The 19,155-nt window shown below is 41.8% G+C and overlaps 1 protein-coding gene across 5 annotated transcripts in view; it reads left to right on the plus strand.

The window, feature by feature from the left end:
- The first annotated feature begins 469 nt into the window (after positions 1-469).
- Positions 470-19,155, plus strand: part of NEDD4 (NEDD4 E3 ubiquitin protein ligase) — a 55,536-nt gene continuing 36,850 nt past the window's right edge. For 4 of the 5 annotated variants that reach the window (XM_089488135.1, XM_089488136.1, XM_089488137.1 and 1 more), the window contains exon 1: positions 17,801-19,155. This exon is cut by the window's right edge and continues 196 nt beyond it. In XM_089488135.1, coding sequence (XP_089344261.1) covers positions 17,801-19,155 — 1,355 coding nt within the window. Of the gene's footprint in view, positions 512-9,974; positions 10,049-11,331; positions 11,411-14,202; positions 14,242-14,745; positions 14,800-17,800 lie in introns of those variants that run through there. The other variant, XM_089488139.1, reaches the window with a different exon arrangement.

Genomic DNA, 19,155 nt, shown 5'->3' on the forward strand with positions numbered 1-19,155 from the left:
TAGAACTGTACAGCGCTACGGAACACGATGGCGCTATATCAAACATACCCATGACAAGGACACACACTTTGGCATCTGCCAAATTATCTTTATTGTCTGTTTTAATCACATACACGCAACAAACAAAAAACATTTTCAGTGACTGCTTTTGTGTCACGTGACAGTTAAGCATGCCCTAAAAAAAATATGAATGACGCAAAGATTTGCAATGATCAGTGCCAAGAATGCCAGCGATCGTTGTGTTATTAGCCATCTCTGGCACCTTGTGGCCCCCAGGCTGAGGACACGGTCCCGCACCAGTGACTCACTGGCGTGTCATGGGGGGGAAGCACGCGCAGGATGCGGTCTCGGCGCGTTACGCGTGCGTGCTCCGAGTCCTGGCCACGCGCTCGGGTGCCGCGCCAGGAATTGGTCGTAACAGATCGGAGGGGAAAGTCGCGCAGAGCCCACATCACCCCGCGAGTGGCGGATGGCGTCTTCTTTGGAAGTGTTCGGCCTTCCAGCGGAGGAGGTAACGATTATTTAATCCTGCGTCTCCCTTCGTTTCCATCAAGTCGGAGAGATGGGTTGTGTTCCCCTCATTCCCCCCCCCCCCCTCCGCCTAGAGTGCATGCTTCGGGTGGGAGTTCGGGGTGTAACCCTGTGCTGTTCAGGAAGGCCCGCGGGCCGCCCGGTGACATTTCCCAGCGTCGTATTAAAGGGCAGATACGCGTCGTTACCGACAAAGCCTGTCAGCTACTGCCCACTCTGTGCGGGGCAGATTAGTGGTGCCTTCGCGGGGCATTGTGGGGATTGTAGTACCAATTACTGAGCAATGATCACACATTCCAAAGTGCTTAGAGATGGCAGGGAGGGGGCTGCTCATTGTGTGGATACTATTGTAAGGATTATGGCTTCAGTACAAACCCGGACTTTTCCCATCATGACGCTACAAGACTGCAGTGTGGGCAACTGGGCACGATGGAGAATGTATTGAAGAAGTAGACTTTCATCCTCTGGGAGGTGGCTGAGGATGATGGGAACTTTACGGTCCTCCAAAGTAGCTCTTTGTATACCGGTTTAGATGTTTTGCTATGCAGATGGTGGTGGCGTAGTAGTAGCCGCACCGTACAGGCTACTGTAGTTGGGTGGCAGTAAGCAGGGTCACATTACATTACACAACAACCCCCCCCCCCCCTGACCTCCTAAAGGAACATATGATAATATGCCATCTGTTGCCGGCCTTGCTTAATGTATAGATAACTGAACAAAGTACGCTGGGCCAGTGCAAGCCGTATTGCTGAAGAAAGTTGGCCTCCTGATATGCTTAAGAATCCAAAGATACATTTTGTATCCTAAATACTGAAGCTATTTAATGTATCGATTTAGGTGTCCTGATTTCAGAAATACCTCATTTATATATAGTATTTTTATACTTTCCATGCAGTTGTAGGGCACACATTATAAGGTGTACGCTATGATTTAATTTTTCCCACAAAATTCTATCTTTCTGTAAAGCAGACTGGATATTTCATCAGGAGCATTTGGAAGCTTTATGTAAGGGTTAAATCTCTCTTTTTCATTATCCAAAACCCATATTATATAGATCGACCACAGAGGATGGACCTGCCGGGTGTTACCTGGGAGAATCAGGGGTTTGGGCTCCTCAATCAGACCTTTCATGAACACCAGCGAAGAGTCGATCTGACATAAAGCTTCCTAAAACATGTAATTTACAGCCGTAATTTTGTATGTGGGCAAATATCTAGACACCAAAAATGATGGGTGTAACTGCTTGCAAAGTAGCCCTGCTCGTATCGCATAAAAGGAACACCTCTCCCTGGGCATGTTTGGTCTCCACCAGAAGAATAAAACCAGGAATTCTAAATATGTATGAAGGTTGAACCCTTCTACACAATATATCCTCCATATTTTATACTATGTGGTTGTCCCCTGGGTGACCCGTCTCAGAGCAGATGTCCTCCTACATTTTACACCTTAGGTCCCGCTCTGGTGATGTTATCTGCTGTATTAACACTTTGATAAGGCCAGATGATGAAAGAATATCCTGTATGCCCATGGATCAAAGGCTACGCAATATATACACACTGAGCTTAGCCATTTGCTTGCCAGAGGCCTGGACAGGCCAACTCATGGCTTGGCATAACAGCTGCATCTCCACATTATGGAAATACCCCACATGCATATTTTTTTCTGGACATTAAAGGACACAAGATGGATATTGGATCAGTGTGCTTTGCTAGGGCTATGGTATATGTGAAGCAGCTTAGTAATTCCCCAGGAGAACATGTTCCCATAAAATGATATACCGTATTGGCTCAATTATAGGCCGCTCCCGATTATAGGCCGCACCCTTAAAGTTTGGTGCTATTTTAAAGGAAAAATACACAAATACATAGATATTCCCCTCTGATATGCCACTCTCCCCCTTCCCAGACTTACCAATGCACTCCCAGACTCCCTGGTGGTCAGCCAGTAGATGTCTGCGTGCAACCTCCGCTGCGGGCACTTCCGCATGGGCTTCTATGGTGGAGCACCGGAAGGTTGTGTCACGATGGTGCTCCGTTATATAAACTCCGGCGGAAGTGCCGGCAGTGGAGGTTGTCTACATGCACCGCGCAGACATCCACTGTAGCGTTATGGGGGATCTGGATCCTAACCCTGCTGCTTGCCGGCTGCCAATGGCTGCCAAGTTAGCCATATAAATAATTTTGCACTACTTTCTCTGTCATCTGCTGCTCCTCTGTGCCAATCACTCCGTTGGCTCCTCATACCCTTCAGAATCAGATTTAAACTTCTGGCCCTGACCTACAGAGCCCTTAATAGCGCCACATGCCTCTATATCTCTTCCCACCCTATCCGCCCTTTTTGTTCCTCTCACTTGCGTCTTTCTTCTACTGTCATTGCCTCTCCCCATTCCCGCATTCAGGATTTCACATGTGCTGCACATTCAAAAGCTTCCTGGAAACCCACTTTTTTTCTAGAAGCATACAACGTTTCTTCCCAAAACTCTCAGCCAACATCCTAATAGAGCCATCTGGCTGACCAACAACTTCTACAGATCATCCTGACCAACTCATCCCCATCCAAGTAGTCCTCTCCTACTGTTTCACCTCCCCTCAACCGCTGACCAGATTGTACGTTTGCAAGACCAGAGCCCTGTTCTTCTCTTATTAAATTTTTTGGTTGTTTGTGGTGATTACTCTCTCTCCTTAGATTACAAAGATGGGGGAGAGAGGCATAGCAACTGATTAAAACAAATCATGTCATCGCTGTGGTTGGTCATTACTGCAATCACATGACTTCATCAACTTCTTGGTTCTCTTGGGGCTGCCTCTGTGCATTGGAGCGCGGCCCTGTATTTTCTATAGGACGTAACAGTACGTCCATAGGGTAAGAAAGGGTTAAAATATATTATTATTAGTTTATATATTAAAATATATTATTATTAGTTTATATATAATTGTCAGCGGTCCTGTTAAAACAAGTCGACATAAATATTTTATACCGACAATCTTCTGTTAAACCTATATTATTGTGCAGCCTGATGTTTGTAAACATGGCTGGAAATATATCTTCCAAGATGATACAATGTGAGAGAGGTTATTTGTGATGATAACCCTTCCACCCTACTTTGTTGACACAAGACCCTTCTATTGGCCTAATTAGTACTCATGATGTTAACTAACATACTGTACATTATGTAGGACTTGTCACTTGTTTGCTTAGAATGAAATGCAAAGACAGCTTGTGTTCAGAAGGATGTTATGTAACTGTACAGAAAGTGCGTGACTCAGTGCCCTCAGTGGAAGACTTTATCACGCAATCTTCTATACATGCGCACAGTTAATGGAGTATCGATACTTATTGGAATGAGAAAACTTCTTTCTTCCTTTCCTAATCTGCATCAATGAGATCTAAAAAGATTGAAACCGGTGGTGGAAAATCCAGGCTTGTTGACTTCCAACCCTATTCTGTGGTCAAAGTCTGTGTCTGCTATACGTATGTAAATAAGAGCACTCATGTTAACATGGGTAACGGATCAAAAAGTAAAATGTGTTTTGTCCTAGTCATGCCAATATTGGCATACGTGTGTTTCATCTACTGAAATCGGGCGGCATTAGTAACATAGTAACATAGTTCATAAGGTTGAAAAAAGACCAAAGTCCATCAAGTTCAACCTATATACATATTGTGTCCCTATTGTGTTGATCCAGAGGAAGGCAAAAAACCCTTATGAAGCAGATGCCAATTGCCCCATACCAGGGGGAAAATTCCTTCCCGACTCCAAATATGGCAATCAGAATAAATCCCTGGATCAACGTTCTGTCCCTATTAATCTAATATCCATAACTTGTAATATTATTGCTTTCAAGAAACACGTCCAGGCTCCTTTTGAACTCTTTTATTGAGTTTACCACTTCCTCTGGCAGAGAGTTCCATAATCTCACCGCTCTTACTGTAAAGAACCCCCGTCTGTGCTGGTGTAGAAACCTTCTTTCCTCCAGCCGTAGAGGATGTCCCCTTGTTATAGATACAGTCCTGGGTATAAATAGGTCCTGGGAGTGATCTCTGTACTGCCCCCTTATATATTTATACATAGTTATTAAGTCCCCCCTAAGCCGTCTTTTTTCCAAACGAAATAACCCTAATTCTGATAATCTTTCTGGGTACTGTAGTCCTCCCATTCCCCTTATTACTCTGGTTGCCTGTCTTTGAACCCTCTCCAGCTCCACTATATCTTTCTTGTACACTGGTGCCCAGTACTGTACACAGTATTCCATGTGTGGTCTGACTAGTGACTTGTACAGTGGTAGAATTATTTCCTCGTCGTGGGCATCTATGCCGCTTTTGATGCACCCCATGATTTTATTTGCCTTAGCAGCAGCTGCCTGACACTGGTCGCTACAGGTAAATTTACTGTTAACTAAAACTCCTAAGTCCTTTTCCACGTCAGTCGTCCCCAGTGTTTTCCCATTTAATACATATTCCCAGCCTGGATTTTTCTTCCCCATGTGCATAACCTGCACATACTCAGCAATCTTGTCGACGGGAAGGCTGAAGTAGCTGCTATTTGCATGTATGCTAATGAAACATCAGTGTTTTGTCTTCTTTGGCACTTGTGAGCTTCATAGCTCAGTTCTGGAGGCTATCACTGTTGGTGAGCCTCTGTCTACAGCTCTTTTCTTGGGGAAGCGACCCTATTCTTTCGGATTCCAGTAGCACCTCTAGACCAACTACAGTCCCTATATCTCCATCTTAATAGAAACTTCTAAAAGCTACCCAACAGACACTGTTCGCTGCCTTGATGTTACTCTCTAGATCAGCGATGGCGAACCTATGGCACACCGACTTTGGGGTGTGTGGGAGGAGAGAGAGGGGCGCCGAGGGGTCGCTCATGAAAAGGTTTTCAGCAATCGCTCGGCACCTTTTCAGCAGGGCCCTCGTTACCAATTGTTTCTGTATGCCATCTTGTTATATACTAATTGATATGTCCTGTCTACCCTTCGTACAGCGCTGGGGAATCTGATGGATAATAATAACTTGACTCCTCTCTCTTCTTGGAATGGAGAGAATTTCAGAACAGGATGTTGGTGGTTCTGATACCCTGAGGCGCATATCTTTGCTTCCATGAGGTTAAAGGCGAACTGTCACTATCAAAAGTTTTAGTTTAACTCCCTTTTGAAACCATGAGATATAACCATACCTCCTTTATAAATGGAAGTCTCACCTTTACAATGAACGCGATTCTCCATTCGTGAGGAGCGAGTGCTGCTGATCGGTCAGAGACTGATCAGCAGCCTCAAAAATGTCTTGCAGAACATTCTAGTCTAGTTATTTTGGATTATGGAAAGAAGTAATTTTATTAGTGTTATTAGTGTTGCCAGTGTTTGCCTCATGTATGTCTTTCAATCAGTGAAGCATAAACCGCTTGCCTATTACACTGCCGGCTTCCTAGCAGGCTCCACGACTGGTTGTACTGCTCTTCCTTACTGGCAAACGTCAGGATTGAACCCTGCAGGCATCTATCACTTAGGAGGCCAATATGAAGTGTATAATGTTTTGTTTCAACTTAATGTAACTAATCTCACCACTATACCCATGCTTTCCTCATTGAACAATGCTGCTCGTTCTGTTTCTGGGACATGCTGCTCCCTTCCCTATGGGCATAGCTGTTAACATAGTCCTAACCCTACCCCTAGTTAACATAGTCCTAACATAGCTACCCATACATGCTACCTGCACCAGAAGCCCCTACAGATTTTCCTCTTTGCCACCATTATTGTTTGCAGCATACAGATATTGTTAATCCATAAGCATAAAAATTCTACGAATAATGTACACCTTATAGTATGTTCCCTATAAGTACTGGGAAAGGACACCTGAATTGATAAACTTGGAGGGGATTTTCCATCATTTTACCTAATTTTGTGAGGATTCAGAGGGAAAATATATAAAAAAAACCCAAAACATATATATAGTTTACATGGGTACACTATTCACAGTAAAAGAGAATCATCGCTGAACCGACATAATGCAAAAACGGCAAAATTGCTCCAGGCTTTGAGGTACCAAAATCCGCTGGGACTGAAGGGGTTAATCTTATATTTTAGCTCTTCTCACAGCAGTCTTCACTGTGTGATCAACAGGGAGCATCATCAAGTAGCATCACCTTGTCTGATCAGTGGCAAGGGACTTATCAGAGACCCCAGCACAAACCCTACTATATCAGCAGCTTAGTTCAGCTGCCACCATAAATATAGGCAGGCAATGGGAATCTACCAGTGCAAGCTTTCCTATCCCTTGATTTGAGCTACTTCTATCATTGTGTGGGTAATCGGAAATACTTCAAATCGACACACCCCGGCATCGTGTATTGAAATGCAGCTGTCTTGTATAGAATTAGTTGACACTGACTAGATCTGCATTAGCCTTAATGTAATCACCAACCTCGCGAACGCGGCTGTAAACTCGTTTATTCCTTAGACGATAATCAACCATTCATTAATGAATATGTCTTGTGAAAAGTGCTACGTCCTTATTATAAACCCATATCCTATCTCTGTGGACGTTGTTTTTTTCCTATTATAATAGCAATAAACTATTTGCGTGTATCAGTCCAACCAAGAGATATATAAATTGTCCCGTAAAGTTTGGCAATGTGTGTCTTTTGGTAAGGGGCTCTGATGGATACGGCATGGCAGCCATGCACAATGTGAAACGCATTAAAGTTGAGTCACCAATAATATCCATGTTATCGGTCAACTGATCTGCAGCTTTTCAGAAACCCCATTACCCCGTCTCATATAAGGTGTGAAAAATGGTGGAGGATACATTTTATTTCTGTATATTGTTATGTTTTCTGCCAAAACTGTTACTGCACAACAATAAAATTACATTGTAATGTATATTACATTATATTATACTCAGATTCGTATGCAAGCACCTACAGTGAACACAATACAGCTAGAGTATCTTCTATCAAACATCTAAAGGGATACTTCAGGGCCCCACGTAGCTCCCCCAAGGAGCAATGCATCATAACGCCATTTGATATGCATATTATAGCTTAACTCCCCCATAACTTACTGTTAGGAGAATCTGCAGCGTACACACACACACACACACACACACACACACACACACACACTGTTGTACAATTTTTCGCCAATCTCTGCTATCAAAGTGCTCCTACTTAAATCAATAGAAGCGTATTGTGTGCAAGCCCTGGGTGGTCTCGTTAGACGAGAGCAGACTTGTCTCCGACAAGTAAAGGAGCAGGGGGGGGGCAAATGCATAAGGGAGATTCTGATCAATCCCTTCATGCGTTTGCAAGGGGGGGGGTGTTATTTGAAATGGGTCAATAAGCTATCATGTGCATTGAAGTGCATGTGATGGCTGGTATGTGATGCCAGGTATGTTATCCATGTGTCACGGGTCTTTCTACTTCACTGTATATGTACAATTTGCAGTCCTGGTAGTCTTCCACACCTTCGTATGAAAAATTTTTTTTACAAAAAATCTAACATGCTGTCAATTTTTAATGGCCCCCGCTAACCTATAATTAAAAAAAAATGTGTGTATGTATATATATATATATATATATATATGTGTATATATATTAGGGCTGCAACTAACGATTATTTTCATAATCGATTCGTTGGCCGATTATTTTTTCGATTAATCGATTAATCGGATAAAAAAATGAATGTACATTTTTCATTTATTTAAAATAATTTAATAAACAAATGATGTTAAATACAAACGCAGAATAAAAAAAAAAACTGGTAAAATGCATTTCTTGTCTTTATTTCCCAACCAGCCCTCCCAATTTATGCACATTTGAGCACAGGCTTGCCACGCTGCCTCCCAGACATTCCACGCCACGCTGCCCCCCACATATACCACTCCACGCTGCCTCCCACATATGCCACTCCACGCTGCCTCCCACATATACCACTCCACGCTGCCTCCCACATATGCCACTCCACCCTGCCTCCCACATATACCACTCCACGCTGCCTCCCACATATACCACTCCACCCTGCCTCCCACATATGCCACTCCACCCTGCCTCCCACATATACCACTCCACTCTGCCTCCCACATATGCCACTGTGCCTGATACGCCTTATACCCCCTGATACACCACTCCATCCTCCCCAGACATGCCACACTGCCTCCCAGACATGCCACGCTGCCCTCCCCACATATGCCTTATATATCGTATATGCCTTATACCCCCAGATATGTCACTCCATCCTCCCCAGATATGCCTTATACCCCCCAGATATCTCATAGTCCCCTCAGAGTCACAGACCTGTTCGCATCACACTGACACCATACTTTTATAAATAAGTACTGGGTTAATCTTCACTGCCCCCAGGATTTAGATTCCCCTTAGTCTGCCCCCCTTTACCTCTAACTGCGCCTTAAGTTAACTTTATTAAATTAACCCTCAGTCCTCATCATTAAATTAACACTAAACACCCCATTAACCATAACTACCCCTAAATTAACTCTAAATACCCCATCAAACACAACTACCCTAAATTAACCCTAAACACCGCATTAACCACAGCATCCCCTAAATTAACCCTAAAGACCCCCATCAACCACAACAGCCCCTAAATTAACCCTAAACACCCCATTAACCACAACTGCCTCAAATTAACCCCAAACACCCCATTAACCACAGCTGCTCCTATATTAACCCTAAACACCCCATTAACCATAGCTGCCCCTAAACACCCCATTAACCATAGCTGCCCCGAAACACCCCATTAACCATAACTTCCCCTAAATTAACCCTAAACACCCCATTAACCATAACTGCCCCTAAATTAAACCCCACCTCCCCTAACTTTCAGTAGCCCAAATATTAATGTTATACTTACAGTTAGATGAGTGTCACAGCCATGTGGCTCTGGCCTTCTGGGAGAAGGAAGGGGGCGGGGCCAGTTGTCACAGTGATTACAGGGAGGGACTGGTAAGTAGGAGCTGCTGCTGTGAGTCACTGAAACGGTTTTTATAATGAGGGGTATTTTTCAGAGCGTTTGCTCTGAAAAAACCCTCATTTTATAATCGATAAAAATCGATTCAACTAATCGATAATGAAATTCGTTGGCAACGATTTTCATTATCGATTATTATCGATTTTATCGATTAGTTGTTGCAGCCCTAATATATATATATATATATATATATATATATATATATATATATATATTGCTGTAATAGGGAGTCTCATGACAACGCTATTCATTATAAAATACTATGATTAGCAATTGTATAATTACTGCTGTCACTATATGTTCATGGCATTGAGAACCATGCTCACTTCAACTCAAGATAGTTTATGTCATCATAACAGGTTTAATATTTGACAGCATGGAATGGCCAGTCATGATGGCTTATATAGTTATTTGAATGTAATCATTGAGTATAACGTAATTCTTTTCAAATATTTTCAGGAAAATACACGTATTCTTCGTGTGCGAGTGATAGCAGGGATTGGACTGGCAAAGAAAGATCTTTTAGGAGCAAGGTAAGCATCGACTCTAATGCTCCTGCCGCTGTGCCCCAGTTGTGTATATTAGTTTTTGGACCAATCTGTCTTGGTATTTTCATGTTTGTTATTAATGCATTCTACCTCCACAGTTATAACTTTCTTTCTGACCAGTAAAGCAGCAGTATGGTCCTCTATCTCTTGGCTAGCTGCGTTAGACTGAAGGAAATTGCTCAGGTCCTCATGTTTCTGCTTGCTGATATCTTATCTGTCAGGATTGCCCCATCCCTTGGTTTCACGTGCTTCAAGTGCCCACCTTGTGGTCAACAGCACAGTTGCTAGTAAAAGGGGCCACTTGTCATGCACATTACAGCACAGTAGCATGAAACAACATTAAACTGTCCTGCCCACAATCATTTGAGTGTTTTCTGTTAACCGAGTTTACCATGTGGTAAAGCTGAAATGTAGATGTCCTGCATTATGTTTCCTACAGCTTTAAACCCTTTGTGGAAAAATGCAGTATGAAACTCTGAGACATTGACCTAAAGAGGCATACATCCAGTGACTTACTGGATGTATGCTGGTCCGACCTGGACTGGACCAGCGCAGGCATGTAGGAACGCAGTGGGGGGCACGTAAGGTTAGATTACGTGACTCCGCAATTAAACACGAGGCTGCTCGCACCGTGCGCTGCCGCCAGCAATGCATGTGCGGTAGGGGGTAGTGCAAGCGTATAAATATTTGTGTGTGAGCCTGTATGTGTGTGTTTGTGAGCATGGATGTGTATGTGTAAGGGTTTCTGTGAGTGTAGTTGTTTCTTCCAGTATGAATGTGTACTTGCACATGTGAGCTCGGATGCGTGTGGGCATGAGGATTTTCCGATTGAAATGTTGTGTCGGGACCTTAAGAGAACTGTGCATAAACACAGCTCAATGAACTGAAGTTACATTGTAAAGTGGGTCACAAAGTCCTTCACAATGATGTGGGAGAGTGATAGAAAACAATTACTTAAAGTTGTTGAATCATTAGTTGTACTTAGTTTTTCACACATGGCTTCTCCATTTTGGCTTTATTTTGTTGAATGAGGTTGAATTTATGTACATTTTAGACCTGCTAAGGAACAGATGATTGTTATGTCCTTATATGTAAAACCATAGAATTGAAAGTGGATGTACTTTAATTTCCATACGACTGTAGGTCCTTCCACGTCTTAATTACTATTTTGTACCTCCGGCTCAACATCAGCGCTTGTTAAACATACCAGTTCTTTTTGTGACATCGTAGTAAGTGTATTTTCTACATTTTTTTTTTTTTATTTCCAGTGATCCTTATGTAAAACTCACAGTATATGACCAAGCTAATGGTGTTCTGACCAGTGTGCAAACAAAGACTCTTAAAAAGGTAAGAGCATCCTGTTACAAAAACTGTGAAACTTGATCGCTCCCCCTCAGCTCATCGGAGTACAGATGCTGCTGTGGCTTCAGACCCTTATCTTCAGCATCAACTTCACATTTTCCAAAGTGAAGAATCATTTCTCAAGAACTGTGTAAGAACTCTGTAGCTCTAATCTTCTGGATACTGGAAAAAGTCCATATTGTACTAACTGCAGCACATTAATATACGATATATATTTACATTTATACATTATTCCTTTTTATAGCACGGTTTACATTTATACATATACCGTATTTGCAAATGCTCCGAAAAATATCCCTCGTCTTATATTTGAGGTCGTCTTCTAATCAGACCTCAAATAGAGGTCTGACTACAAGACTAAGATCCAGATCCCCCGCAGCACTGCAGGGGACCTGGATCCTCCTCTCCAGGAGCCGGTTAAGGTCTGTGCGATGCGCGCAGACAACCTCTACTTCTGCCGCGGCTTCTATGACGGAGCGCCAGCTTTACATGACCTTCCGGTGCTCATTTATAGAAGCCCTGGCGGAAGTGCCAGCAGCAGCAGCGGAGGTTGTCTGCGTGCATTGCACAGACTTTCACCGGCTGCCCCCACTACACACCAAGGAATCTGCAGCACGGGGAGAAGTCTAGGGAAGCACTGATAAGTCGGGGGAGGGTAAGAGTGGCATATGGGGGGGGGTATAAGGGCTTTCTGGAGACAGAATGGCATATAGGGGTTAAAAAGGAATATCAGAGACGCCGAGTGGCATATAGGGGGTTAAAAGGAATATCAGCAATGCAGAGTAGCATATCTGAGGGGCAGAGTGGCATATAGGGGGTTAAAAGGCATATCTGGGAGGCAGAGTGGCATATAGGGGTATGAGCCATATCTGGGGGGCAGAGTGGCAAAAAGGGGGCCAAGAGACACTTTTTGTGTTTCACGACTAGTCCCCACCTTCATGATGTTACATGTCAAGAAATAGTGGGCTTTAAAATGCTACAGTAACAATGTGTTAAAAAAGTCAGAAAATCCTATCAAAAAATGTAAATATAAACAGTACATCAGTTTACATTGTTAAAGAAATCTGACCCCTCCTTACTGGTACGCAGACCATCCAGTCAGTAGTATAAAATATAAAAATAAAAAAAAAGTTTTTGGCGGCTGATATTTTTATCAGGTGGCTAACATGCAAGAAAATTACTGCTATCAGACATTGTGCCATAATGACTCCCCCACCTGTCAGATCCTTCCCAAATAAAACAAACATTTTTCTAAATGTAGCTATGTATTTAAAATACCGCATTTGCTCGATTATAAGACGACCCCCCAAAATCTGAATATTAATTTAGGAAAAAAAGAAAAACCCTGTATATAAGATGACCCTATAAGAAAAAAAAAGTTTTACTAATAAATGCTAAATCATATTAACTGTGTAAACAATTTTTTTTTAAATAAAAGCTATGATTGAGAAAAATATTTTTTTTTGTTTTTATTTCCTTTTATTTTCCAACCTGCCCCCCAGTTATGCACATCTGCCCCCAGGTTTGCCACTCTGCTTCCAGAAATGCCTTATACCCCTATATGCCACTCTGCCATTTAGGGGGTTAAAAGGCATATTATGGGGCATATAGGGAGGTATAAGGCATTTCAGGAGGCAGAGTGGCGTATAGAGGGTTAAAAGGCATTTCTGAAGGTAGAGTGGCATTAAGGGGGTTAAAAGGCATATCAGAGAGCACTCTGCCTACAGAAATGCCTTATGCCCCCCATTAAACCCCCCCCGAGTCCCATGTTTTTAGCCTGGGCAGCGGGTAGACGTCTACGCGATTCGCGTAGACAACTTCCGCTGCAGCCGGAAGGAGGTGCGGTTAGCAGCGGGGGTTGTCTGCGTCTGTCACGCATACACCTTCCGGCTGTTAGAATTCCCCACACCAGTGCGCGGAACTCTCCGCTCTGACAGCCTGGGAAGGTCTGCGTCTACTCGCTGCCCCGACTAAACACCAGGGAGTAAGAAGCACTGGTAAGTTATACCCCCCAAAAAAAGACAGGCAGTGCTCTGAAAAAACCTTGTCTTATAATCGAGCAAAACGGTGTGTGTGTGTGTGTGTGTGTGTGTATATATATATATATATATACACACACACACACACACACACACACACACCGTTTTGCTCGATTATAAGAAGGTTTTTTTCAGAGCACTGCAGGGGACCTGGATCCTCCTGTCCTGTGTGTGTGTGTGTGTGTATGTATGTATGTATGTATGTATGTATGTGTATTTTTCCCCTAAATTGTGTATATAGCGCATGTTTACCCACCCGGCTATATGTTCTGTACGGTCACCTACGCAAACTGCGTGTGTGTAATGGGGTTGAGGCTTTTCTTCCAAATCCCTGATATTCTAATTCTTTGGTCTGGGATGTAGGGGGATTTTTTTCCCCACATCGATACTATTATATTATTTGTTCTGATTCATATAAAAATAAAGCTCTGCCTGTACAGGGAAAATTATGTATGATTTTTGGGATTACACTAAAAATGAGCATGGTTCAACAAACATATGATAAAACTGTGAAAATAATAAGAAATGACAGAAGGGATTGTGTTTCTAATGCTGTATTAAGTTACAGCAGTGTTACATTTAACAGAGTAGGTAGACCAGTGCCTTTTAGGAGATTTTAGGAAAAAAATAAACCTTGATATGCAAAATTAGCTGGAAATAATCCACATTTAAGCATTATTTATAGCACTGTATTTTTTATAATATATCTTTTTTTTTGTTTTGTTTTTTCCTTCTCAGAGTTTGAATCCGAAATGGAATGAGGAAATGTTGTTCCGGGTAAGTAACACATAAACATCATTATATGTTAGTAAGTAGCCTCCTTTGATCCTCTTATTGTTTTTTTAATATATCTTTTAAATCTATATTCGCGAAAGAACGCCCTGCACATTATTTCACCACCAAATACCTCTAGAGGGCGCTTTGCCTTCAACAGAAATGACAATTGCATCCATCAGTTATAATCCTCATTTCAGCTGTAAAGTGTGCCTCAAACGTAAAGTATAAGAAATAAGGTGATTAAAACAAAAAGTTTAACCACAAACTGTAAAGGACATAACGCAGAAGACATGCAAGATCACTGGGAACATTCAGAGATTTCTTTATAAGTTAAATTGTTGGCCGTACTCAAGGGAGGCATTTTGGTGAAAAAATGTTTAAAGTGAGACTTAACCTTCGGTTTAAACCACATACATGCTTTAGTAATAAGAGTGAATGCAGGTATAATGGCAGTGATCTGGTTGTTGGCGTAAAACTCATTTCTATTCATTTTTCCCCCCCCAGGTTCACCCAGAGAAGCACAGAATCCTTTTTGAAGTATTTGATGAAAATCGCTTGGTACGTTTCCGTATAAACGCCGTGACATTCCAAGCAAACTATGTGTACTTTTGGCTATGAGTTTATTGAAATAACACAATTATTTTCATAACCAGAGCACTTTCCTCGATTGGTATCTCTTTTCCTGTGAAGAATTGTTAGATTGGTCTTTAAAATCTATCACAATGTAGAAGGCAGTCCGCATTAACATAGTATGGAGTTTAAATGCAGCTGATTTGGCCCCTCTGGGAGGCGGATTCTGACAGTTTATCCACTCCTTCCCCTTTCTGACAATCAAACCAACCTGTCCCTATCTGGTACAGTGTGTGTGTGTGCGTGCGTGCACGCGGGTTTGTGTTATACCCTTTAAGCCATCTACAGACCTTATTATGTTAGTTGGTGTTTTATCCGTTCTAATTATCGTTCAGTTTTTGTGTAAATTCTGTATTCTGTTATTTGAGCATGCCAGCGATTTTACTCCAATCTCACAGTTTCCGAGCAAATGGGCAAATTCTTGGGGTCCCGCACTCTGGAGGTGACTCTTTCATATTCTAATTGGATCTGACATTGTGGTGTCACCTTTTACACTCTCTGCAGTGGAATCTGTGTCATGGATTACCCTTCAGTGCCAACCATTCATGTATGGTGTAAAAAGGTTGGTGGTATACTTGTAGTCATGAAAGGAAAACAAAAAATAAATGGGCTTTTTAAGTGGTGGAATTTAATATATATATATATATATATATATATATATATATATATATATATATAACTGTTATTCTGTAGCTTGCAGGGTAATTTTAATTTAAAATATTGTTTTGCCGGTTGCTTGCTGTACATAGTACCCCCGAGTTTGTCAATTCGTTTGTGTGAATTTTATCTTGGTTATAATATAAGAAATGCACTGGGTAGCATTATAATTCCTGTAACCCTAAATGTATGCTGCTTCTTGTGTATGCAAGAGAATTATGAGGGTTTTTTTTTTTTTTTTTCTTTTCACGGAATTCTGACATTATTCCAGAAGCTGTCTAACTCCGGCCAACTCTAGCAAATGATGCTCTTAATTTAGAAATGTGGCCATTCTGAAGAGCAGAGTCAGCGGCTGTGGCTGCGCAAAGGCCAGTTTTGATTTCCAATACGGAGATGCCAGCTATGAATGTATCCAGTAATGAGGAGTGTCTGGCTTCCCGGCTGCTGGCTTTTCTTAATATAAGGAGGCCTTGGGTTTTACTGTTTTTGATAAATAAATACTTTTTCATATTTTTGGACCTATGCTCACCAAACCCATTATAAGAGTTTGTGCATTTTCTTTATACGTAAGTGTTTGTGCAATGATTGATGTATAGATTTGTGGGTCAAGATAAACATGTTACCTGCTGATTTGGCGTAATCATAGCACGCTATTCATTAATCTTTTTTATGTCTAATTGATATTAACTTCTTGATTTTAATTCTTCCGTATTTTATGTTTGTATAACTTCCTATGCAGTTATTTCACAGGTTAGAATTATGTGCCTATTTCTTATAACCGGTTTCAATTCCAATAATATTTAGTTGGTTTTCAGACAGGAATGATATTCCCATATTCATACAGTGTTACAATTGTTCGAATGCGCACGCCACTTCTTAGGTTATTACATTCAATTCCACCTGTATAGGACTATATGTAATGTTAGGAAGGGTGGAAGGGGTTAAGCAAAGTATCTTACAGAAAAGTCATTAACAAAAAGCTATAGTTTTTAACTCCCGGGCCCCTTTTATTCTTTCTCGAGCACAGGTAAGTAAAACGCTAATTTGTGCACTTTGATGGTAGAAAATAAATATTTTTTTGTCAATGTATTGGTTTTGCAGAGCATTGTACGCTCAGGACTATTTGGGGTTTTATTTTGTATGCTTTGACTCATGGAACGTTTAGTTATTGTTTTTAGTAGTGCCACTAGATGCCACCATAGCACAGATCAAATAAGTTGTTTTCTTTCGCTATGGAAAGCAGTGAAAAATATGCATACCTGTGGTTTTTTTGTTGTTGCTTTTTTTCTTCTTTTATTAGATATGCTATACTGACTAAACACATGTGTGAATTTATATGAAATCCTTTTTTTATTTTATTTAAATCTGTCATTTCTAAAAATGACCAAATACATCCTTTAACCCACTGCGTATTTTCAAGTAAACGTCGTACATATCTTTTTTTTTATTGGGTTTCAGGGTTTTTTTTGTACCGAGCATGTGAAATTACATTGCCCAAATCATATTGTTTTAAAATGCAAACTAGTTTTATTTGCCTATAAATATTGGCATTGAGAAGTATAAAAAAGCAAGTTTAGTCTGTTTCTCCCCTGATGGTAGGACTTTAAACCTAAATGAAATACCGGTGGTTTCCTGCACAGCCTAATGTTCAGTAGTTTCCTATTTTGGAGAGTTTTTGGGAATTCAATCCCTACTTTGATACTCGATTATGTGGAACTCCATTCCTTAGAACTTCCTGTAACTCAATCTGTACGGGTAAAAATATTAGAGGCTGTACGCTGCGGAGGGAAGTCAGGAAAGACATATCGATTCAACCGGACCATGCGTTCAGCCAGGGCTGTCCGAGCAGGAATATACTCTTGAGTTTAAAATGCAAGTGGGCTGTTGTTTTTGGGAAGGACTCATTCATGCAAATTGGATACGTTCTAATTGAAACAAGGTTGGCAGTGTTTCAGCCAGTATGCTGCAGCAGAGCTGAACTTTAAAGGTCGCTGGAAACCAAGTGCCTGGTAAGTGAATGCAGTTGGAGTATAAGCAATTCAAGACGACGTGGAAACTGTAGTCTAAGGAACGGTGTGTTTGTTCGTGACGTGCATTGCTCTCCCCTTGGCTCATCGTCCTCGTATGTTTCTTTGGGACGCGTGCCGCAGGTTTTTTGGGGTTGCGCTCCGTAACGTTCAACTTCCCTAGATGTTTTTCTGCTTCATCTGGTCTCGACTTAGAAGCTGTGAACGCTGTGCTTCTGGATCAATAATATGTTCGGAAAGACCAGATGGCACAACGGCTAAGACTTCATTTTGCAACAAGAAGAAGCAACACTGATCCACTGCCTGAAAGCCCCGGAGATGGCTTGGACAGTAACATCCACATGTGCTTTGAAGGATTTTCTCAAAGTTCTGCACCTAGTGTGATACAAATGAGGCTGTCTCCAAGGCACGCTGTTCAGCAGCCATCATCGCCAGAAACTGATAAGTTGCATCAAGATGATAACCGCTCGCCACCCGGCAAAAAGAGTACATCCCTGCAGATTTCTTTGCAACCCAGCAGGGATAGTAGATGTCATCAATCCGGAAACATAGAGCCTTCTACTGAAGATATTTCATTTGGCAAGGATGGAATTAATTGTACTTATAATGTAAGCAGAAATGATAGCTTTTACCCATTGGTAAATGACAGCAGTTTTCCGAGCAGCGCACCAGCCAGTAATGGCAGCTTGGGTAGCATTGGGGCCAGTGACAGTGGTTCTTACAGTAGTAATAGCAGTGATTATGGATCCTGCACAAGTACTACAAGTGACACTGGCTCGTGTACAAACAGCATATTAAGCGACAGTAGTAGCTGCATTCTTTCCTTAGGTGAAGGCAATTTTTTTAGCAACATGTTCTGTGGCAATCCAACATGTGGTAGCACAGAACCTAAGAAGACTACCTTTAGGAGCGATAACCTGCAGGAGGTTTTTCCTCAATGTGGTACCACATATGTATTTGACCAAGATCGCAAAGACGCAGAGGTGGACGTAGTAAAACTGCCTACAAGAAAGAAAACTAAACTACCACTGAGGCGCTGTTCTTCATTGGTTATCTTTCCTCGAAGTCCTTCTGACACTCCACCGACATCCCCAACATGTTTGAGCCCTCCATCAAACAGAGGATCCTACCAAACATCCTATCAGTTAATGCTGTCTTCTCACGAGCTTGCAAATAACGAGGAACAAACATGCTCAAAGGGTTTTCTTTCAACAGCTGTCAATGGAGTTCGTCTTTCCAAAAATACTTGCACTATTGGTGAAGTTCGGGACGTTAAACCGCTTTACTTGAATGACTCGATACAAGAGAGTGAGCATCTGTTGCATGCCCCCGAGAATCCTCCAGCTGCAAAAGATGAGTTTCCTTGTGTTTCTGTTCATATTAATCACCAGAGGCCGTTATCTGCCGGTAATGAAACTACCAGAGGCCATCGGAAATCAAAACTGAATAAAGATGAACCTCAGCTAAACTGTACCCCACAGTATAATCACATTAGACTGGTGCGGAGCACTTCTGCGTGCTCCCCTCCCCATAAGATTTCGGAATGTCAAATAAGTGTTAATGAAGACCGGGGAATGAAAAATGTTCCCAAAAGAAAATC

This window comes from Sceloporus occidentalis, unplaced genomic scaffold, assembly GCF_023333645.1.
Source record: "Sceloporus occidentalis isolate IW3139 unplaced genomic scaffold, rSceOcc1.0.p SCAF_37, whole genome shotgun sequence".
Taxonomy (NCBI): domain Eukaryota; kingdom Metazoa; phylum Chordata; class Lepidosauria; order Squamata; family Phrynosomatidae; genus Sceloporus; species Sceloporus occidentalis.